The following is a 24,161-nucleotide window of genomic DNA, read 5'->3' as shown; positions in this document are numbered from 1 at the left end:
AGAAGTCACAAGAGCTAGTACAGACGAGCACCTTCTAATAGAAGAATACCATCATCCTTCTTGGTCTGGGACATCGTTGTAGAGGTAGAGTCCTTTGCTTCTTCATCCCGCTTCTTTTTGTAACATTGGGGCTGTTTATGACCCTTCTAGCCACAGTAGTGACTATCACGACCCTGTGTTTTTCTCTGGACAGTATGCAGGTGTGCACGGGGACATGGTGGACAGTGTGAATGGCATCAGATTGGGGTTAAAAAGGAAGCCCATGTGTGGACAACCCCAAGTGTGAAGGGGGAAAAGAGACTTTAATTAAAAAGGTTTTATAACCTTTGGTGGCCAAAAATTAATGTTATAAAGGTTTTAAAACCTTGGGAGGCCCCTAGGTAAATTATAGAGGCTACTCTACTCTTGGGAGGGGGCACGCCTCTTTCTCTCTCTTGCTTTTTGGGAGAGGTCGTACAAGTTGGCTGCGTGGAGGAGAAATATAGCAGGCCGGTTGACTGCGTGGAGAGTAGCCGTACAGTACAGCAGCTGTGAGAAGGCTGGTACAGACTGGTACGGGTGCTGCAGGTGCAGGCGCCTACTGTGCAGGTGTAGACTTGTACGAACAGATAAGGACAGTTCTGTCCAGCAGGTACAGGCGGGACAGTTCAGTCTTATACAGCTGCAGGCAGCGCATCACCAGGGTATAGGCAGCACATAAAAAGCTAGGCCATGCGTGTGCTTTTTGGTTCGTGGAAACAGATCTGCAGGAAGGGCTGGTCGGGCAGATGCAGCAGAGATACATGCTTTACTGGCTTGGAAAAGAGGCTGGTGGGCTGGCTGCAGGAAGTGCCCAGCCAACAGATTCACACGCTCTCTCTCTCTTTTTTGAAAGGAGGCCGGCTCTAGGAAGTGCAAGATTGTACTATCTCTCTCTCTCTCTTCCATGGAAGGCGGCGCAGGACTGTTGACCATTGCAGGAGGGGAGGCGCAGGGCTGAACAAGTTTTTCTCTCTCTCTCTCTCTCTTTCTTTTGGAAGGAGAGGCGGGCAGAAGGAGGCGCAGAGCCAGGACTGTTTTTGAGACTGTTTATGGGCTGTTTTTGTTTGGTTGCAAATTCAGCCATGTACTTGGGTTTTCGGCTGCAAGTACAGGTCACTCAATGTGTTTCTTGGCATGGGAGTGAAGCAAGCTCGCATGGCTGCGTGCTCATGGAGCAGATTGTTTTCTTCCTGCTAGAAAGGAACAGAGGGACCTACAGTTATGGGCATCTCTATGTTTCGAGATGTTTCATGAGGGAACAGGTAACTAGATGTATGCCGTTGTTGGCACTGTTGTTGAACGGTGCCATGAATGGTTCTGTATGGAAACAGGACAGAAGTTTCAAAGGGAAACAGGCCTAAGGGTTTCATGTGGAAACAGGTCGTAGGTTTCTTGAGGAAACATGTTTTTGGGTTTTTCCAGGAGATAGGTCACATGCAGGCAGAAGGTACAGGAATGGACACATGTTTGGTACAGCCTTGCTACTGATTGGGCAGGGGACAGGGAATCCATGACAGAGATGGATAGTACCCTTGGAAGGTAGAGAGGGTTGGTACAGGTGTGTCGACTGTATGGTATGCTGTGCTGTGATACGAGTTCTCTTTTGAGAGACAGTTTAGGAGTCTCTATTGTGATGCAGAAGCACTGGATGTGTCAGGGTGTGATGCTGTTCATAGGGTGAGAGGCTATGGATGGTTGTAGCAGCAGCCCTGATCATGGGAGAAAGCTTCTGTATGCAGGACTCAATATGTGAGAGAGTCTTTCGATGCGAACAATGGCTGGACTTGTTTGTGGATGCCGAGTGGACAAGAAGCCATGATGCAGGTACTTTGCAGGCTTCACGAGTTCTACTGTGACGGCAGAGTTCCCAGCCTTATTGTAATCAAAGCTCTTATAATCAATTAAAGAAATACCGCAAGGGACGCCACTGCGTTTTGGGGCCAATCGGTGTCCGTGTACTGTTTGCAGGAGCACTCTAGCTCCCTCTGTTTGTTTTCCTTTTCTAGGTCCTCAATGGCGTTGAAGTGTTTTATGTGCGAGTGTTTGTTTCACCGCCCGTCAGGCCGGTTTCAAGTGACACTCCACGTCCTTGTTTTTAGAAGATTTATTTTTGTCTTTGTCTTTATCTTTGTCATTATCCTTAAAGTTCTTGTCAGAACCCCCTCTCCCTTTCTTCTATCAATTCTTTCCTTTATCTCGAGTATCCAAAGCTCCATTAGAACCACTAGAGGTGCTAGTCCGCTCCTCAAAGCGAGACTCAATCTGCATAATAGAGGAGAGAACTTCCTCCCAAGTGACTAGAACAAGACGAGGAGAAAAAACAAGAGATTGAAAGAAAGCATCTAACCTCTTTGGAAGCTTGGAGAGGAGCCGAATAGCCATATCCTATGTAGAGATATCCTTGCCACATATAGCAAGCTCATCTTGGAGATCTTTCATCTTTGTGATGAAAGCATATAAAGATGGAAAGGTAGAAACCGACAAATTCATAAGCTGCTTTTCCAAAACGAAAATCCGACCCGAAGACTTAATCTCGTAAAGATTTGCAAATGCCTTTCAAACTTCATGTGCAGCACCTGCTCTACGCACATGAGAGAGAACATAATCTTGACAATTCAACATCAGAAAGGAGAAAACACGACGATCATTTGCGTGCCAAACATCAATCTGTTCTTGAGTCACACCAATGGTAGAAAGGGCGGGAGGGGTGGCATTGGCAGTTGTAACAAGCCAGTCCTAGAGATCCACTCCACGTAAGGGTGGTTTCACCTTCACCTTCCATAAAGTATAGTTGGAACCATCCAACTTTGCAGACTCAGAGAACATATGAAGAGTAGTCGGGGTAGCCATCACTAAAACTCGGGCTCAATCTCAGAAGGAAAAAAAAACGCACACCTCAGAAGAAGGAAGTGTCCTCAACAGGTACCGGATGCCACCAAGCCTCAAATCAGCAAACCGACTGCTGCAAACAACTTGTAGATGAAGAAACGCAGCACAAACAGTGCTGCTGCCCGGAAATAGAGCAGGCCGACAGCTGTACAGGAGTCCCAAGGGTCAAATATAATGAAGAGTGACCACAAATCTGCAATGGTGAAGTGCCTGGAAGAGGGCAGACTGACCAGCAGCAGAAGTGGGAAAAACCGCAGAAGAGAAGGTGCTGAAAACAGGGCAGAAACTGGGGCAGCAGAGTAAACTCTGAACCTAGAAAGATGATACCATGAAAGAGTGCACATAGCAGAAGCAAGATAAGCACTAGAGTGTGCTGATCTGAGATGTGCAAGAGAGAGAGAGAGAGAGAGAGAGAGAGAGAGAGAGAGAGATGAAGCAACAAAGCTGAATATACTGCAATGAAAGAAATCTCGAGCAAGAGGCATAAAAGGTCTCATGAGTGAGGGATACAAAAGATGACCAAACTACTAACAAGTGAAGAGGCTAGCCCACCTATATATAGGTCATGAGGGCTGGCCGATTGGAACAAAAGAGGTGGCCGACTGGAAGTACATCACCCGACCTAGGAAAAATGGGGGAAAATAGGGGTGGCCAGTCCACAACCAACAGTCCACAACCAAGGGACATAAAAGGGATCAAATGTGGACACAATACATGGGCAGAATATGGGGATGAATATGCTAACACCATGTACATGTGGCTGAAAATCGTGGAGCGAGATACTTGGGGAATGTGTCCCGGATCTCCCCGTCCAATGATAGTACCATCTCCTCATCCAACGATAGTATCATCCTCCTCCATAATTGAGCGTAGAGCTGTAATGGCATCTCCTGCCCGTGGAGTGGCCTCTCCATGGTGGCGGAGTATGTCTTGGATCTGCAACGGATAGGCGGAAGGCTTGGAGGGCTCACACTCTCTAAACTAGTGACACCAGGGGCGTGGGGCTAAAGGGTCCTGTGAGCGGGTGGAGTGTAGTCTCTGACCCTCCGGACTGTGCAAAGTGTGGATGGTACTCTTTGGCATGAGTGACTGCAATTTTGAAGAAGTTTGTAATGGATGTTTAAGAGGCATCTCGCTGGCTCTGACTTCCTAAGTGCTGTTTGGGCATGGCCTCCTGAAGCTCCACAGGTATAGGCATCTTTGGTCCTCATAATGCATAACCCGTGTGAGAGGGCTAGAGACAATGAAATCTCCCCCGAATCTCACAGGAAGATGGGCATCTGAACATGTAATGCTCCCATCACAATCTCCCCTGTCGTGCACACCTTGCGTCTCCTGAGGGGTGCGATTTGCTCTACCAGACTCAATCCGTAGACTGGGGGCTTATACCCACAGCTAGCCAATGGCGATCCGCATGGCTTGTGACATGTGCCTCTGAAGAAAGCCAAGGCTCACAATAAATCCATCCTCTGAAACTTGTAAACCCTGCACGATTCAGGCGGCCCCTTTTGGGGACCACATCTCAGAGTGGTTGATTGGCAGTAGAGAGAGACTGCCGGTGATGATGCTCTTACGTATGATTTGGAGTAAGCCATCAGTGCTGCATGGGATCATCTTATAGCTGAGTTTGGAGCATCCCCTCTCATCATAGATGCACTCTTTTAGACCATAGCTTGGCTCTTGAGTCCTCCAAGCTGCTTATTGAGAGGGACAGCAGGTCTTTGTATTCAAGGGTGGTGGCAGGATGGGCTGCTTGGCTCACTAGGTAGTGGATGGTTCTCTCTGGACAATGTGTCCGGGAATCGCGACAAGGAGATCACGCAGATAAACACACTGATGCTTTCTCACACATTGAACAATAAAGACAAGATAATAAGACACAGAGTGCACAATACTCAACTCATTCCATTAACCCCTCATTACTGTTACAGGGCTACTCACTACACCGTGCACGCTCTGTAGTGGTTGTAGTGAGGTAGGCTGCCACAGAGTCTGCTAGAAGCCAAATGGAAGATACTAGGTGTAGCACTCCCGAGTGGTACATCAATGACTCAACTGCTCAATAGGGAGAGGACTACTAGATCTCGTTTGCTCCCCACACCGGAGAGTTGGTAGGTGAAATCTGCTAGGTGGTGCGGTGGTGCCAGTGGAGTTTCACTACTCCACTCTCCTCTGGTCCACTAAAGCGGAGTTCTATTCATCCAGTGTGCACCCTGGAAGTGGAGTTCCACTGATCCGGGCACCCTTACATCTTGGAAACACTGTCACTTCAGGCGTCCTAGGGATGTGTATCCTCTTTCAAGGCATGTGTGGGCAGCTGGTTCATGGAGACGCTCAGTGTCAAATCCCCACGGATCTCCTCGTGATCGTTCTTGGTTCGAGACTCGAAACCTGCAAACAAACGAACAAACAAACAAGGGGGTGCAGGCCTGACTCACCTCCCAACCATGACAGCCGTGGGCGAGCCCACAGTCTTGGTTGTCCCCACCGAGCCACGAGCTGAGCTAACTAGGTTGACGTACCGACCAATCTCCTCCTGGCGACGTCCCATACCGCCACGAAGCTGCCCTCGCGGGCCTGGAGATTGCTGCCGGCCTCGGCTGCGTAAAGCAGGTGCACGTCTGCACTAGATCCAGGCTCCAAGACCATAGAGCTCTTACAAACTTGCGAGACTCTCTATATCCCAATAACTAACCTTGGCCACCCTTTTATAGGCTCTTGGTCGGTCATCAGGCGTCCACACTTGGGTGCCCACCCGTCCATACTTGGGTGCCCGCCCGTTAGTATTTCCCTAACTCAGTTCGTCAATTAGCCTGCCTAGTTCCAAGCTTCCCCAAGCCTTGAAACTAGTCTTGCGTGCGTGTAGCACATGGTAGATACACACTGTGCACATGACATACTCCCCTTCCTCCTAAAAAGCCAGGGTAATCTCTCTGAAGAGTAGTCAATGTCTCCCATGTAGCGTCCTCCTCAACACGATCCTTCCACTTGATCTTGTATTCCGTGATAAGCGTATTACGCAATCTTCGTTCACGAAATCCAAGAATCTTTTCAGGTTCGTGCGGAACAAATGTCATGTCCTCGACATCTATAATTTCTTGAGGAGTAACTAACTGATCTGCTCCACCCAGTACTTCCTTAAGTCTACTGACATGAAATACAGGATGAACTTTCACATGAGAAGGCAAATCCAATTCATATGCAACTGAACCAATCCGTCGTGTAACACGAAATGGTCCACAGTATCTAGGGAATAATTTCGGAGATCTACCTGTCCGTAAAGTCTCGGAATCTTTCGGAACTCGCAAATACACCATCGTTCCTTCAGAGAACTCTCTCAGTGAACGATGTCTATTAGAATAAAACCTGTCTCAGTCTTGAGCACTTCTAATAGATTCCTTTGCAACTTGTAACATTTCCTGCATATCTTGCAAAAAAGTACGTGCTGCATCATGCTGAAGTCCTGAGAATCCTACTGTAACAGGTGATCTAGGTTGAAAACAATACATAAGCATGAAAGGACTAAACCCTGTACTCGTATGCTTAGTACTGTTATATGCAAATTCTAACATAGGAAGATAATCCTCCCATGAACTCTGTCTTTTGGATACATATGCTCTAAGCATATCCTCCAAAATCTGATTCACTCTTTCAGTCTGGCCATCAGATTAAGGATGATCAGAGGAACTCAAATTCAAAGTTGTTTTCAACTTCTCAAAAACAAGTTTCCAAAAATCACTCGTAAACTTAGAGTCCCTATCACTGACTATGTCCTGCGGTAACCCGTACATTCTAAACAATTGCTCGATAAACTGCCGTGCTAATTGCGTAGGTGTAATAGTCTTCCGGTTCGGTAAAAATCTAGCCATTTTTGTCAAGCGATCTACCACAACCCAAATAGAATCGTGGCCTTACTGTGTTCTTGGTAATCCGGTAATAAAATCCATGGAAATACTTTCCCATTTATTACCTGGGATTTGCAAAGGATGCACCAACCCAGCCTGTCTAAAGCGTTCAGCTTTATTTGCCTGACAAATTTGACACTTGAGAACATAATCTTCTACATACCCTTTCATCTTTGGCCAATAAAAAGTGTGTTTCACTAACGATAACGTCCTGTGTACCCCCCAGGGTGTCCAGCAGAAGGGCCGTCGTGACACTCCTTAAGAATCTTGGGCCTAATGTCCGGGATCTGTGGTACACAAATTTTGTCATTACGGAACAGTAAACCATTCCGAACCATCCAGTGGCCTCCTACAGCCTGAATGGTAGATTGCTCAGTCATTGAGTCTTGGTCAATCAATGAGGTCCCGTCCTGGATCTTCTTCCAAAATGGACCAAAATAACTATCAGTCCTGCAAAGCCCTCTCAAAGACTGAAATAAGTCAGTAGAAATCTCGATGAACGACAAAGTATTCACCTCTCGAATCCGACTAAGCGTATCTGCAATTCTATTCATGGACCCTTTCCGATAACGGATCTCCAAATCAAAATCTTGCATTAACTCTGCCCAACGAGCTTTCTTGCCTCTCAAATCATCCGGATCACACACATACTTGATTGACTGATGATCAGTCAATACCAATTCTTCGAAGGTTGGTCCGAAGACTTTCCTTCAGTCGTGTTAGCCATAGGTGCGGAGAACTTTCGTTTATGCTTGTTCCCCTGCTCGGTAACGGGTTTCGACTTGGAAGAGACCATTGTATCATCATAGATACGAGCTGAATGAATGGCCTCGTCCAATGTTTTACATTTGTTATTTTTAACCTGTAATTGGTACGAGTCTGGTAAACTAGCTACGAAAAATCCCAAAAGAGTAGTGGGATCCATCTTTGTAGCTTTCATCTGCAAGTCACGAAACTTTTGGAGGTAGACCTCATAAGTGAGGTGCTGCGAGGTCATGGTCAAAGCTGAAAACCGGGCAACAACATCATAATCATCCTCTTTCTTGAGGAATTCTTTCTTGAAGACGTCTTCGAATTGTGCCCAAGTCGTTGGCTTAGGGTTGAGTTCCTTCCACCAAAGCAAAGCTTTGCCGGACAGGAAACCTGCTGCTAACTGTATCTTCTTTCTGTCATCATATGGATGAAACTGAAAGTGAACTTGCTACTTATGTAGCCACGTGTCCACGATCTCCTTGGTGCGATGCTTTTGCTCGCCCCCGAACGGTTCCGGAGTAATATTGGGGCCCAAAGCTGAAGCCAAGGTATCCATACCCGAGAAAGTAGAGAGGGTAGTGGTCAATAGAGCGATGGAGTTCTGCAAAGCTTGCATCTGGGCTGCGATTTGTGCCTGACGTTCCAATGAAGAAGCTTCGAGAGCTACTTTGAACTCTTGGAAATTTGATTTTGACACAAAATTGTTAAAAAGATCGGCATCGGTACCTTCCGTAGCCGGCAAGCCTTCGCGTTCCATGAGGGGCTCCAACTCCGATTCTTGGGTCGACATCGTGAAGAGGGTAAGTGGATAGAAAATTTGATCTTTGCACAAGGAAAGTGCAAGGGAACTTGAGAGCTTGAGAGCTTGAAAACTTGAGAGATGTGTGGCAAGAAGTCCACTTAAGGGGTTTATAAAGATAGCCCCAAAAGCTAAAAATCTCCAAAAGCTAGGCTTAGCTTTTGCTTTGCTTTTGTGTTATATATATATATATATATATATATATATATATATATATATATATATATATATATATATATATATAAATATATATATATATTAATATATATTAATATAAATATAAATATATATATATATTTGGTGAGGCATGTTGGTGAAGTTGCTTATCAATTGGCACTTTCATCAAACTCAAAGATTCATGATTTTCTCCGTGCATCGCATCTCAAAGATTACCTTGGGCCAAAGTTATTTGTGCAAGATGAGCTACCTCTAGTGAATGAGGAGGGCATGATTGAGTACGTGTTGGAAGATATTTTGGGAACAAGAGAAAGAGTTCTTTGTAGTTGTATATCAGTGGATACTTGGTCAAATGGTGAGGATTACCTAAGGAAGTAGCTTCTTGGTAACCTGCCTCTACATTGGAAGGGTTTAAAGGGTTGTTGGATGCATTTGGGAAGTCCAATGATGTAACAAATGCATAAACAATGGGCCAATGTGGGGGGGGATCCCCCCCCCCACATGCTCGCAAAGTTTAGTCACCATTGCTCCGATGGTGACTAAACTTTGCGAGCATGTGGGGGGGATCCACCCCCACATGCTCGTGAAGTTTGGTCAGCATCATAGCATGTTTGGATTAGCAATTAGTGCCCAGTGTGGATTTTTCAAGTCTCTTAGTACTTAGAGGCCATGGAAAATCCTGCTCTTCCCCATGCCATCACACCCAAACATGCTCCGATGGTGACCAGACTTTGCGAGCATGTGGGGGGACCCACCCCCACATGCTCGCGAAGTCTGGTCAGCATCGGAGCATGTTTGGATTACCAATTAGCGGCTAGTGTAGAATTTTTAAGTCTCTTAGTGCTTGAGGGGATGAGTCCCCCCCCACATGCTCGTAGAGAGAGAAAATGTCTAGAGAGAGGTAGTCTAAAATTGAGATATTTTTGGATATAAAAATCCTCCTAGTGTCTAAAATGAATTTCCCTGAAACAGAAATTCAAAAAGAACTTTCCAATGTGCAATTGGAATTAATTGGAAATGGGTATAAAGGACCTTAGCCTAAGGGTCTATATATATATATATATATATATATATATATTAATATATATTAATATAATATTATATATATATATATATATATATATATATATATATATATATATAATAATATATATATATATATATATATATATATATATGGATATATATATATTCTAGGTTCTTAAAAAAAAAAACACCTTTGAAACCTTGGAGGAGGGGTTTTAAAAATTAAACTAAAAAAAAAACGAAAGCTCTAAAAAAAACGTGGGCTTTCCTTGTTTTTTTTTTCTTTCCTCCTCGATTAACCGCCGGCGATTGAAGCTGCCGGCGCTTGCTTTCCTGTCGACGGTTGCCTGCGCACAGGTGGGCTGCGCCTCCCTCACATAAGCGTGGCCACAAGGTGGCGTAGGCATAGGCGCCTGCCTCGCTGGGCCTGGGCGCCCGCTTGGCTTGGCTTGGCCTGGGCGCTGCCTGGGCTGGCTGCGCAAGCCTGGCCGCCTGGCTTGACAGGCCTGGCCGCCTGGCTACGCAGGCCTAGGCGCCTGCCAGCCGACTGGCCCTGGCCGCCCATGCACTTGCGCCCTCAATCACCCGCAGCACCCGACCGCACGTGTCCATTAGCACTCGGCCAGCATGCCCACTCGCCAACATGAATTTGCAATCCAGCACTTCTCTCGCTCTCTCTCTTATGCCAAAAGCAACGAACATGCTTTTTTCTTTCTGTTTTCTCTCTACGGTCATGCGACTGTCTTTCCTCTTCTTTGCAAAGCAATCAACCCTTACTAAACTACCATCCCCATCAACATGGGTCTCTTTGATGAAGAAAAACACATACTGAATCTGAAAACAGCAGTATGCACAGAAAAACAGCAAGCTTTTTAACACATACCTTTCTTCGACCTCATCTTCTCTACCTACCGACTTGCTCGTTCACGAGGTATGCTCTGATACCACTGTCAAATCCCCACGGGTCTCCTCGTGATCCTTCTTGGTTCGAGACTCGAAACGTGCAAACAAACGAACAAACAAACAAGGGGGTGCAGGCTTGACTCACCTCCCAACCATGACACCGTGGGCGAGCCCACAGTCTTGGCTGTCCCCACCGAGCCACGAGTTGAGCTAACTAGGTTGACGTACTGACCAATCTCCTCCTCGGAACGTCCCATACTGCCACGAAGCTGCCCTCGCGGGCCTCGAGAATGCTGTCGGCCTCGGTTGCGTAAAGCAGGTGCACGTCTGCACTAGATCCAGGCTCCAAGACCATAGAGCTCTCACAAACTCGCGAGACTCTCTATATCCCAATAACTAACCTTGGCCACCCTTTTATAGGCTCTTGGCTAGTCATCGGGCGTCCACACTTGGGTGCCCGTCCGTCCATACTTGGGTGCCCGCCCGTTAGTATTTCCCTAACTCAGCTCGTCAATAAGGCTGCCTAGTTCCAAGCTTCCCCAAGCCTCGAAACTAGTCTTGCGTGCGTGTAGCACACAGTAGATACACATTGTGCACATGACACTCAGGCCTGTGAAGACCACTCTGAGGTAGATCTCCACGTTGGCTTCTCTATTGAGAAAGGACTGCGCTCAGTAGGAGGTGTAACCATGACCTTGGTTTTGTTGAGGCTGATTGTGAGGTCTCTCTTGTCACAAAATCTCTGCAATGCATCTAGATGTCTCTGTATTCCCTCTGCAGAATCCGAAATCAGGACTATGCCATCTGCATATACCAAGATGGGCACCACGGTCAGAGCCAATCGTGAACCTGTGCCTCCAACTTTGTCCACAAATGACGTGATCTCATCTATATACAGACCAAACAGTGTAGGAGATAGCGGGCAGCCCTGCTTGACCCCAATAGTGCTGTCTCCTGAGAGCCCTCCTAGTGTTCAGACTCTGCCAATCAGTCTCATACAAAGCCATCACTCCCCATACTACATCTAATGGAAACTGAAGCTCTTTTAGGCGGTTGAGAAGTTGGGATCTAGGGACTGAGTCAAAGGCCTTCTGAAAATCCACACAATAGCAATATACATGTTGCTTCCAGCGCCCTATGGTGGCTCATAGAGTAAAGATGTGATCTATTTTTCCTGAAGCCTGCCTGGCTTGTGGCTCTCCCCTATCTCTGCCAAAGGACTGGTCTCAGCCTCCAAAAGACATACGGGGGGGGGGGGGGGGGGAGAGAGAGAGAGAGAGAGAGAGAGAGAGAGAGAGAGAGAGAGAGAGATCTGTATTAACGTCTACTAGAGGCCGAACTCGACCTATGAGACAAATCAATGTACAACTGTCAATGTCTTTTGGATGTCCAGAAAAAAAAAGGACAAAATGAACATGAAATAAACTATGAAAGTATTGAGCTAGTGGGGGGGTGTGATGAATGGAGCACTACTACTAGAGGCTCAGTATGCAACCTATATGCGCAGGGTATACAAGAATGCAATGCAGATCTGTCTAGCTCCAATCAGTACCATAATGGGGATGTAATATGTGATACATAGGCGATGGCGAGGCAAAAATACCTTGGAGCATGATCTCCGGGTGTGAGTGTAAGTGAGCTAGCCGCTCCTGGATATGGTGCTGATGTTGAGCCCGTATCTCTGTGATCTCCCTCTGATGTAGTCTGGGAGTCTGGTAGCCTGGTGCTCTCGGTCTCCGTCTAGCTCGGAGGTCCGTAGCGCGCTGAAGTGTAACCCCCTCCTGTGTCAGAATAGGCACTGGGATAGATCTCTGGAAGAAATCAGTGAGCTGGAGCTGGAGCTGTCGCCCATCTCTCCCTATGGTATGAATCCGTAGCAGTGTCTCTCTGTGGCGCTGTGTCTCTAGCAAGAACTGGCCAAATCTGCGCTGGTCTGCGGACTCCATGATTTGGCGGAGTGAGGGATGTCCACTGAAGATGGTGGTGTATCTCTCTCTAATGACACTATATGGCATCTGCATACATAATGTTCCTCACTCTCAACCTCCTCTTGGCATAGTCTGCATATCCTCTCTGCTCTGGGGATCCGTGCTGCCCTACTTGCTTCAATCTCAAGCTGGTGTGATGACACTCTGAGTTGGCCAATCACCACTCGGGCATTGTGAGGCATGCACACATCCATGTATCCAGGTCTTTGTACGAATCCATCCGCTGAGATACGCATAAACTGATCTCTGTAGTATAGCATCTTCGGCGGTAGAGGTTGACTGGGTGTAATCCAAATCTCTTGAGTGTATCGCTGCCATAAATCCTGCCGAAGGACTTTGTTCCTCTCACTGTGAGAGAGCTGGATGTGTGGTGCATGTATATCATACTGGAAAGGTGGCAGGTGATCTATGTCAAGACCATGCTGAGTGAGCCACTGTATCATCTGTGAATACCATGATCTCTATCTCCACTCTCTGCAAGCTACCTGGACGCCTCAAAAGCTCTATGTGAGTCGATTTGATGGCATATCTCTGATCCTCTGTATAAAGCAGATCGTCTGGAAGAGGGCCTCTACTAGCATAGGAGGTGCAGCAAACTCCGTCCGGACAATGTCATGTGGGACGGAGGGTTTGCTACGGATCATCCGTGAGCGCACAAGAATCCGAGGCCTCTCTATCTGAGACCATGTGGAGGTGGCGAGCCCAGGTGCCCATACTGCTGCAGCATACATCAAAGCAGGGGTGACTAGTGTGTCAAACAACCACCCCTTCGTGCGGGGCTCCTGGAAGTGTGCCTGGTGACACTGTCTCTCTAGCATGGCCAGAGCTGCATACATACTTGGCTGCCTGTGCCATAGTAAATATTCCTGGCGGAGTCGTAAATGTAATCCCGAGGTACACATATGAGTCTACCACCTCTACCTGTCCTCCTGCTAGTGTGAAGATGGCCTGTCGTCGAACCGGCCCTGAGGTGTGGAAAATCATGGCCTTGGTTTTCCCAAGGTTCACTGATAACCCCCCCTTGTGTGCAGAAGTTATCGAGTGCATGGAGATGGTGTTGTAGTCCCATCTGCGACTCAGAGACTAGAATAATATCATCTGCATATAGCATAATGTGGACTGTGGTAACCTGAGATGTCTACCCCGTCCCCACCACCGTGACCAATGAAGTCAGCCACCTCATCGATGTATACCCCAAATAGTGTAGGAGAGAGTGGGCATCCTTGCTTCACACCTATGGTGCTAGCAATAACATCAGATAGCCCCCCGGGGCATCGTATGCGCCCGAAGACTTGCTCATATAAAGCATAGATGCCCCAAACCATCTTTGATGGGATCCCCAATGATTGTAGGCGTTGGAAGAGTCTCTCTCGTGGCACCGTGTCAAATGCTTTGCGGAAATCCACAAAGCAGCAGTATAATCTCTTCTCCCGCGCCTTGGCCTGGTCAATCAGACATCTCAGAGTGAATATATGGTCAATAGTGGAGAAAGCTCGTTGGAATCCAGCCTGCCCTGGTGCTCGCAGTCCCTCCTATGCATATGAGCTCAACTCTGCCTCGAGCACTGCGCCATAAAGTTTGGCCAATGTATGACCAATCATGATAGTCCTGTAGTTGTTGGGGTCTAGCATGTCTCCTGCTTTGTGTGGAGGCACGATGGTGTGCATAGTCCACTCAGTTGGTAGACCCTCCACTAGTGCCCTATTAAAGAGGTGAGCAACAAAGGGTCCCAGTGTGTCAGCGGCATAAATAAGATGCTCACTCTGTATACCTGTGTGGTCAGCCAATCTCCCATGCTGTAACCGGTGGATAGCTATCTCTACCATCGAGGCGGTATAGAAAGTAGAGGTGGTAGGGCGGGATTCCTGTGGATGTGGTATGGGCGGCTGCTGAGGGATATGGTAGAGGCTCTTTGCATATGTGTGCCATGTGTGTGGATCCTCAATTGGGGTACGAGGGCGAGGCTCTCTCATCTTGCGCCATGCAGTGGTTGCATCTCTACTCATGAGTAGGTGGTATATATCCCAGTAATGTGCCTCCTCATATGCATGCCTCTTACGGCGTGTGAGGATCCTCATCTGTCGGCTCACCTGTCTCTGTGTAATGGTCCCCAGTGCTCTCTGGGCCCGGAGGTGTCTAATAGCTCTCTGCAGTCATCACATACCACCGATTGTGGGGCATGCTCCCAGATCTATTTGTGTGTGCAATGTGTGTATGATGGGGGACGCTGCGGGTGGCGGCCGTATGTAGTAGAGATGACAGCTGGGTGGTGAGTGTGTCTAGAGGTGACAGGGGATCCATCTGGAATAGCCCGTCATATACATGATGCTGATATATGTCTGCCAAGTCATGGGTGAAGTAGAAGGTTGTATGCGATGCCTTTGTGGGCTGTGTGGGTGCTGGTGTGGAGCTTGCCATTGACAGTAAGAGGTACATGTGATCCGCACCAATAGGATGGAGAGAGAGAGAGAGAGAGAGAGAGAGAGAGAGAGAGAGAGAGAGAGAGAGAGAGAGAGAGAGAGAGAGAGAGAGAGAGAGAGAGAGAGAGAGAGATTGAGATTGAGATTGAGATTATTAACGTCTTCCAAAAGACCGAACTCGGCCTATGAGACAAATCAGTGTACCTGTGTGGGGTATCCTCTGTGTGTGTGTGTGTGTGTGAGAGAGAGAGAGAGAGAGAGAGAGAGAGAGAGAGAGAGAGAGAGAGAGAGAGAGAGAGAGAGAGAGAGAGAGAGAGAGAGAGAGAGAAATGAAATGAAATGAAATGTTATATTAACGTCTTCAAAAGGCCATAATGACCTATGAGACCAAAAGTTACATCATGGTGGATCTGATACAATGTCTGGATAAAAAAAACCCAGAAAATGAAAAATAAAGATGATACTACAGGCACCTAGAAAATGAAACTGGAAATGGAAGGTAAACAGAAACCCTTATAGGGTGTGAATATAGTGAGGGGGGGGGTACGCTATGGAGGTGAGTGGAATATAGTGAGGGGATACAATATCATGTGGGACGGAGGGGTACACTATGGAGGTGCCTCCATCTCATAATATGTGCCGCATCGGACGCTGGCGGATCTCCTCAATATCCTCCATGGTGAGTACTCTGACTGGACGTCTCCCATGCCGTGCTAGTATGGTCCTGATCCTCTGTTGTAGTCTCCGCCGGTGTCGAGATGGGCCTCTCATCTTGGGGCGCCTGGACCACCCCAGCTCTATAGCCCGATCAATCAGAGAGAGAGAGATTGATTTTATTAACGTCTTCCAAAAGACCGAACTCGGCCTATGAGACAAATCAGTGTACCTGTGTGGGGTATCGCCTATGAGGGAGGGAGGGAGATTGATTTTATTAACGTCTTCCAAAAGACCGAACTCGGCCTATGAGACAAATCAGTGTACCTGTGTGGGGTATCCTCTGTCATCCCAACAAAATGAAAAAGTATTGAACTAAAAAGCTGAATCTGGGTGTGCAATAAGTACAATGAGTGGGGAAGGGGATGGAGCTCTACTACTAGGAGAATGCAAAGCTATATGCATGGAGTACACAATCATGATATGCAACCTAGCTAGCTCCATCTTGTACCATACTGGGGGTATAAAATGGTATACATCAATGAAGGGGGTGTCCACAGCTCCCTGAAGAACATGCCTGGGTCTGCTCTGAAGCGAGCCAGTCGCTCCGCACCCTCTCTGTGAAACTGATCTCTGATCTCTGTCATCTCTCTCTGGTATAGGCGCGTGCAATATACATGTGTGATAGGGGAGTCACACACTCATGCCTCATGAGTTGACTTATCCCCACAACTCTCTCTCTCTCTCTCTCCCTTGTTCTCTCTGTGTATGTCTCCCACATGTATTAACCTAACCCTAATTCTTCCTTCTCCCACAGACTCATTACTTTTCAGCATTCGTGAAGAGAAGACAGCTTGGGGAATGTGGCAGAGATTGCAGGACTTGTATGCCCAGCAAAGTGCCTCAAGCAAAGTGTATTGGTTGAAGAAACTCATAGGCCTTCAGATGAAGGAAGGGGCGTCTATGACAGCCCATCTAAATAAGTTTAATGGTATTGTCAGCCAGGTCATTAATCAAAAGTTGGCAATGGACGATGAGTTCAAAGCCACTTTTTTGTTATGCACTTTGCCAGAGAGTTGGGACACATTCAGGACAGCCACTAGCAATTCGAATGCTATGCTGTCATATGCAGATGTTGAGGGTGCTCTTCTTCAAGAAGAGATGAACAGGAAAAACAACTCTGTTGGAAAGTCCAATGCAATGAATGCACGTGGGAGATCCCAGCAAAGGGGGAAAAGCCAAGAACGGGGAAGGAGCAAGTCTCGCTCCAAAAAGGATTTGGAATGCCATTATTGTGGCAAGAAGGGACACATTAAAAAGCAATGCTACAAATGGAAAAATGATAAAAAAGAAAAGGGAAAAGGCAAAGACAAAGAGAAAGATGAAGCCAAAGATGTAAAGCCAAAGGGCAAAAGTGGAGTCAAGATTGAAGAAATCAATGTGTCACATGCAGGTGGCAGTGAGGATGAGGTCCTATTCACTTCTTCACTTGATGCCCATTCACTTCTTACAGGTGGTCATGGTATGCACTCATGGATCATTGATTCAGGTGCCTCCTTTCATGTCACAGGTTGCAGAGACTTGTTTGTCAGGTATACTGCTGGCAATGAAGGAGTGGTTTATTTGGGTGATAACCATGCATGCAAGATTCTTGGCAGAGGTGATGTGAGGGTTGTATTTTCAGATGGCTCACAGCTTATGCTCCATGATGTCAGGCATGTGCCTGAGATCAAGAAGAATCTGCTTTCTACTGGACAGCTTGATGATGCTGATTATGTTACCACATTTGGTAGTGGAAAGTGGAAAATTAGTAAGGGCTCACTGGTTGTTGCCAGAGACTCTAAGGTGGACACTCTTTACTTTATGCATGCAGGTGTTTGTCACCATGCTAATGTAAATGCAACCGAGCTGCCGGAAATCTCTATGTGGCATAGCCGGTTGGGACACATGAGTGTCAAAGGAATGGAGCAATTGTCTCGTTTGGGTTACTTGCCTTCTCTAAAATTTTCAAGTTTTCAGTTTTGTGAGCATTGTATATATGGCAGGCAACTGCAGTGCCCCCACAAGAAAGCTCTTGGACAGAAAGATGCTCAGTTAGAGCTTGTGCATACAGATGTATGTGAGATGCCTCAGCTTTCTTTGGGAGGGGCAAAATATTTTGTGTCTTTTATTGATGATGCCACACGCAAGGTGTGGGTCTATCCTCTTCGTTTGAAGAGTGATACATTCTCAGTGTTTCAGAAGTTTGTTGCTCTTGTTGAGAATCAAACTGGCAAAACACTGAAGGCTTTGCGTTCCGACAATGGTGGAGAGTACATGTCTAAACAGTTTCAGGACTTTTGTGATGCTAAAGGCATCAAGAGGGAGCTCTCTACTCCTTATGATCCTCCACAAAACGGGACAGCAGAGAGGATGAACAGGACCATTCAGGAGAAGGTCCGTTCTATGTTGTCACATGCTGCATTACCTCATGGTTTTTGGGCTGAAGCTGTTATGACAGCCGTTCACCTTATAAACAGGTCACCTAACACGAGGCTTGGTGGGAAAGTGCCAGAGGAAGTATGGACAGGGAAGCCTCCGTCATACAAGCACTTGAGAGTGTTTGGTTGCGTTGCGTACGTGCACATACGCAGGGAAATGCGCATCAAACTTGATCCTAAGTCTCACAAATGCATATTCCTAGGATATGGTGACAGAGGTGAAATGGGGTATAGACTTTGGGATCCCATGAATAGAAAGATCATACGCAGCAATGATGTCATTTTTGATGAAACATGCATGTATAAGGAGCCTGCAAGGCAACAGGAGCCTGGCAGAGTCATCTTTGATGATGATGGACATCATGGACAACAACAAAGGGCTGTAAATCAGCCATTACAGCAGGAAAACCAGCCCTTAAATGGTGCTGAAAATGGTCCAAATGGACAGCCAGAGATGGCAGAAGATATCCCTATGGATATACCACAGTTAGAGGAGATACCGGGCATTATATTTCAGCCTTATGGCATGGAACAGGAGCCACCAATGGGTGATATGCAGGCTGGACAGCAACCTGCAAATGATGGTCATTGGGTACGGAGGTCCACAAGACCCTCCAGAGCCCCTGACAGGTTTGTTCCAGGGGTTGACTACTTGATGCTTACTGACTGTGGGGAGCCCTCATGTTATAAGGAGGCTTTACAGAGGGCAGACAAAGCTCTATGGGAGCGTGCCATGAAGTCAGAGATGGATTCTCTGCATAAAAATGGAACATGGAAGTTGGTGCATTTGCCTGCAGGCAAGAAGGTTTTGCCATGCAAGTGGGTATACAGGCTCAAAGTTGCACCAGATGCTAAGCCAAGATACAAAGCCAGGTTAGTGGCTAAGGGCTTCAAGCAGGAATATGGTGTGGACTTTGATGAGATCTTCTCTCCAGTGGTCAAAATGACCACACTTAGAGCTGTGTTAGCTTTGGTTGCACATGATGATCTGGACTTGATTCAGATGGATGTGAAGACTGCTTTTCTTCACGGTGATCTCCATGAGGAGATATATATGCAGCAGCCAGAAGGTTATGCAGTGAGTGGAAAGGAGAAGCTTGTATGCAAGCTGAAAAAGAGTCTTTATGGGCTCAAACAGTCACCAAGGGAATGGTATCATAAATTTGATACATTCATGAAATCACAGAAATTCAGGAGAAGTGACATAGATCACTGCTTGTACACCAAGAAAGCTTTGGATGGCAGTCTATTGATCCTCATCTTGTATGTTGATGATATGTTGATTGCCGGGAAATCTCGTAAAGAGATGGATGCCTTGAAGAAGAGGCTGCATGAAACCTTTGATATGAAGGATTTGGGTGATGCAAATCACATTTTGGGTATGCGGATACTTCGGGACAGAAATCAGCATGTGTTGTATTTGTCTCAGAAGGAATACATTGGCAAAGTTTTGCAGAGGTTCAATATGGACGGGGGGAAGAAGACTAGTACTCCTTTGCCTCCATATGTGAAACTCAGTGCTATGGACAGCCCACAGTCGGATAGAGACAGGGCTGATATGGCCAAGGTTCCGTATGCTTCAGCTTGTGGCAGTCTCATGTATGCCATGGTTGCTACTAGGCCGGACATTGCATTTGCAGTGGGAGTGGTTTCTAGATACATGGCCAACCCTGGCAAGAAGCATTGGGAAGCAGTGAAAGGTGTCATGAGATACCTGAAGGGCACACAGGATTTGTGCATTTGCTTTGGCAAACAGGATGCATTAGTGCATGGTTACACGGATTCGGATTATGCCGGTCATCCAGATAACCGGAAGTCTACTACCGGTTATGTGTTTACATTCACAGGAGGTGCTGTGCCATGGATATCCAGGATGCAGAAGTGCACTGCCTTATCTACTACAGAGGCCGAGTATATTGCAGCCACAGAGGCTTGCAAGGAGGCATTATGGCTATCTCGGTTAGTGGTTGATTTGGGTTATACAGGGGATATTCCTTTGTTGCATTGTGACAGTCAGAGTGCCATCCAGTTGGCAAAGAATCCTGTCTTTCATGCAAAGACGAAGCATGTGGATGTGAAGTATCACTTCATCAGAGAGGTGATAGAGAACAAGCAAATTCAGCTTTTTAAGATTCATACGGATGACAACCCGGCTGATCTGTTGACAAAGAGTTTGCCTCCGGAGCGGTTTGCTCATTGCAGACACTTGATGGGCATTGGATGAGGCCAGTTTCAGCCTTGATATGGCCTTGTATATTATCATGTACATGTTGATTTTTCTTTTCCTTCATTTAAGGGCACTTTGCCTTTAAGTGGGAGGTTGTTGGGGTAAAGGCATAATGCCCACCCTTATGGTGTGTACAAGCCCATAAGTTATAGTACATAGTACACTTAGTACTTTTAATGTACTAAGTGCACTATGTGTACTAGTGCAATATACATGTGTGATAGGGGAGTCACACACTCATGCCTCATGAGTTGACTTATCCCCACAACTCTCTCTCTCTCTCTCTCCCTTGTTCTCTCTGTGTATGTCTCCCACATGTATTAACCTAACCCTAATTCTTCCTTCTCCCACACAGTAGCATCCCATTATAAATAACGAGACGATGCTTGGCTCCCAACTCTAGTAAGTGGTCCCCATAATGTCCTCTGTCTAGTCCAGTGTCCTCTGATGCCTGACTAGCCCCTATCTCCTCTGGATCCACAGGGTGGAGGATCTCCATGTCATCATAGTCATACACCTCTTACTGTCTGCTCTGTGTGTGGGCATTGAAGTCACCCGTAAGAAATACTTCCCCTAGTGTAGAATAATGCATAATCTCCTCTGACAGACAAGTGTATGGCGAGGCTCCTTTCTCCTCCTCCTGTGGCATGTCCTCTGTAATGACATAGGAGGATCCTGATGGAGGAAAGTAACATAGGGCTATGCATATAACCCTGTCGTGTGAGAGCTGTAAGCTGATCCACATGTATCTGGCCTCTGGATCCTGTGCTACCACTCTCAGTCTCCCTTGTAGCTCCCGTCTGAATAGAACTGCTACTCCCCCCGACCCTCTCGAGGTACCCTGGCATGTGGTCCTCCTGTATGCTGACTCCCATTGGAATCCCTCTACTCGAGGTAGCCCTCTCTCTGGGCTCTGATGTCTCTGTCAGAAGTATGATGTCTCTCCTCACCATAACATGCTCCAGTCGTCTAGGTTGCACCCATAGTAAACCATTACAGTTCCATACTGCCATGTGTATCTCTGTCAGTGGCCTGGTCTATGGAGTTATATTAATGTCTACGGAAGACCCCAAGGGTCTATAAGACCAAAAGTAATACAATGTAACCATGGATATACTGAGTTGTGGAAAACTGAAAGAAAAAGTAAAATGGAAACATCTGACAGTACATGTGATCAACATATGATCCTGTGTAGAGCGAGATATGTTGTGATTAGCTAATGATGATACCCGCCTCGGCTAGAGCCGATCTGATGGTGGAATGAATGTCAGGCCTCTGTGATGGGAGTGTGTCATGTCGGCGGAGAACCTCACGGATCTGTCTCTGTGTGGTGGAGGGACCTGATGCTCTGGGTCGGGGTCGTTTGGCTCACAGAATGGATCGAGCTCTCTCGCTAAGAACTCCTCTGGGGCGTGGGTACAGGGGGTGAGCTTTGATGTCGTAGTAGAGGAACTGTTGTGGGCAGGCCGCAATGGATTCCAATGTAGATGTGTGTACCACAAAGAAATCTGTGATGGGCTCTCTGTGAGGTGTCCTGTCGGAGCCAGGGCTGTCTCTTAGCATGCTGCCTCAACACTACATCCCTGTGTTGTCTGAGCTCCATCAAGTACATGTCCAAGCACCTCTAATCCTCAAACTATATCACCTGTGTGAGTGGTCCGAATCCCTCTCGGAAGAGGCAGTGGAATCTCCCGGTATCTCGTAGTAAGCGGGGCAATTGAACATAGTGGGCTTCATCCAATAGGGACCCAGCGGCTCTAGAAGCTATTAAGTCTTTCCAAACAGATGTGTACTATGACTGATTCTCGTCTTTTAGAATTGGTGCCAAAGGTGTCTAAAGTTTATCGTTTTTTACCTATTCGGCAGGTGGAGGTAGAATCAATGGGGGTATCACATCGTCTTTGGACCCTTGCAAATAAAGGGTTTCTGCACCATACATAGCCGCTGTAGGTTGTGTGATAGAAGTTTGGAACATGGTAGAAACGGCTTGGAACTGGGTCTTCACATAAGTATATGGTTGGATGAAGAGTTGGGGCTCTGAAAATGTGCTTGTAAGTATATGGTTGGGCCAAGAGATGGGGCTGTTAAAATGAGCTTAAAGTTGTCTCTTAAAGGTTAAACTCACAAAAGGTTATCTTGCAAAATAATTCAGGTCTATCAAAATGAACCCCTTAGCCCCCATTATAGCATTCAATTGTTTCAGTAGCAAGAGCACATTCACATAGTTGCATGGAAAATGTTTCGTACGTTATGAAATTGTACGAAATGTGTGCAAAACGTTCTGAACCTTTTAAAGTCGTTTCTTTCCTTTTTTCATGAAAGCAAATATGGGCCCAAAATGCCATGACAGGCTTGTTTTTGCTCCCTCAGACCTGCATGCTTCCCGACCTACTTTTCCTCGTACATGAAGGCTTCCCACTTGAGTCTTTGTGATTTTTTAAAAGATGTTTACCGATGCTGAGCTTTCTATTCTTGCATGTGGCCTCATGGGCGCTTGACTCATCACTTGCTTTTGAAAACTGCTGCAGACTGATGGAACAGTGCCTAATACCTTGGTGATTGCGAATTGTGAGGTAGTGAAGCCCAGAGTTGCAGCTGCTGAACATATCTCACAAGTACGAGAGACGATCTCTTGATTTTTTGTGATTGTTAGTTCTGTCTGCTAAAAGCAATTCCATGTGTGATTTTTTCCAGAAAATTTTGTTGCTCTAGATTCCAATGATTGCCAAATGTCATGTAACAGTTCAATGAGGAAGCTAGGTCACCTTTTGTGAAGAAACACAAGACGATAATTCATCCGGGAGAGGTGAGATAAATTGTACTCTGCTAGTATTCAAACTTCATTCAATGTGATCTGATTGCAGACCGTTTTCAAGGCAACTTTTAGGTAGCTCATGTGTGGGAGGATAGTCTTTTAATGGCTGCTCAAAAACACTAGATTTGAATAAAAAACACTAGATCCGAAACACAGTTTTTGGTCAATCAGGCTGCAAACATTCAAAAGATGCCTTTGAAAGTCTATTTATGATGATAATGACTAGGCAATGTTTGTGATAAACTAAGGTGTTCTTATGGAGTATGTGTTTGACTGGTGTTGTTCAGTGTGTTGTTGCTCAAGTTTATACCTGCCTGTTTTTAAAATCAGGTTAATAGGATCAGAGAATTGCCACAAAAGAGAGAAATTGTTGCAACTCATACAGATGGACCTGAGGTATAAACATTTTTTTTGTGTGTGCGTGGACGTGCATGCGTGTGTGATGCTATTTGGCGATTATATGATGGCCTTGTTTGACATAGGAGCTTTACGCATTTCATTACGAATGGCCAAGGATTATGAAAGGTGGCCCATAAGAAGTTGATTGAAAATCAGATTATTGCATTCTGAATTCTTTGAGTCCTTAACATGTGGTATTTCCTATGCAGGTTTATGTCTGGAATGTAGATACTCAACCGAACTGCCAAGTAGTTGTGGGTGCAAGCATTTCAAAACCGGATCTGGTCTGTTTAAACCTTCTTGCTAACCATTGTGGCCCTAAGTTGGTAGTTTTTTTTGCTGCAATCTACTTGCAAATGGTTGCAAGTAGTGTAGCGGCATTTAGGTTTCCTTTTTGGTTTATAATGACATGGGTTCTGTAGAGTAAAAACACAGCTTGTTTTTTTTTCTTTTAGCTGGAGTGCTGCTTATGGTGCTATCTAACCACCAAATATAAGTCTAACTTTCTTAACTTCTTGTAGACATTGACAGGACATACAGAAAATGCAGAGTTTGCTCTCGCTTTGAGTTCAGCTGCACCTCATGTTCTCTCAGGAGGTCTGTAACTTTCTTGGAGAAGTCTCTGTCTCCGTCTCTGTCTCTCACTGTAAGGGTTTAAAGGATAGATGACTCTGTCTTTGCATGTGTGTGCACTTTTCACCCTAA

General features: G+C 46.3%; 1 protein-coding gene across 1 annotated transcript in view; it reads left to right on the top strand.

Moving 5' to 3' along the window:
• The window catches only part of LOC147622495 (WD-40 repeat-containing protein MSI4-like), a 121,461-nt gene that overhangs the window by 17,215 nt on the left and 80,085 nt on the right, over positions 1-24,161 (top strand). The window contains exons 4-8 of the mRNA XM_086822070.1: positions 22,771-22,857; positions 22,986-23,048; positions 23,388-23,453; positions 23,666-23,740; positions 23,978-24,053. Coding sequence (XP_086678196.1) covers positions 22,771-22,857; positions 22,986-23,048; positions 23,388-23,453; positions 23,666-23,740; positions 23,978-24,053 — 367 coding nt within the window. The remainder of the gene's footprint in view (positions 1-22,770; positions 22,858-22,985; positions 23,049-23,387; positions 23,454-23,665; positions 23,741-23,977; positions 24,054-24,161) is intronic.

Source organism: Cibotium barometz, chromosome 28 (genome assembly GCF_041138505.1).
Source record: "Cibotium barometz isolate CiBa-2024 chromosome 28, ASM4113850v1, whole genome shotgun sequence".
NCBI classification, from domain to species: Eukaryota; Viridiplantae; Streptophyta; class Polypodiopsida; order Cyatheales; family Cibotiaceae; genus Cibotium; species Cibotium barometz.
This window is presented reverse-complemented; position numbering and strand designations above follow the sequence as displayed.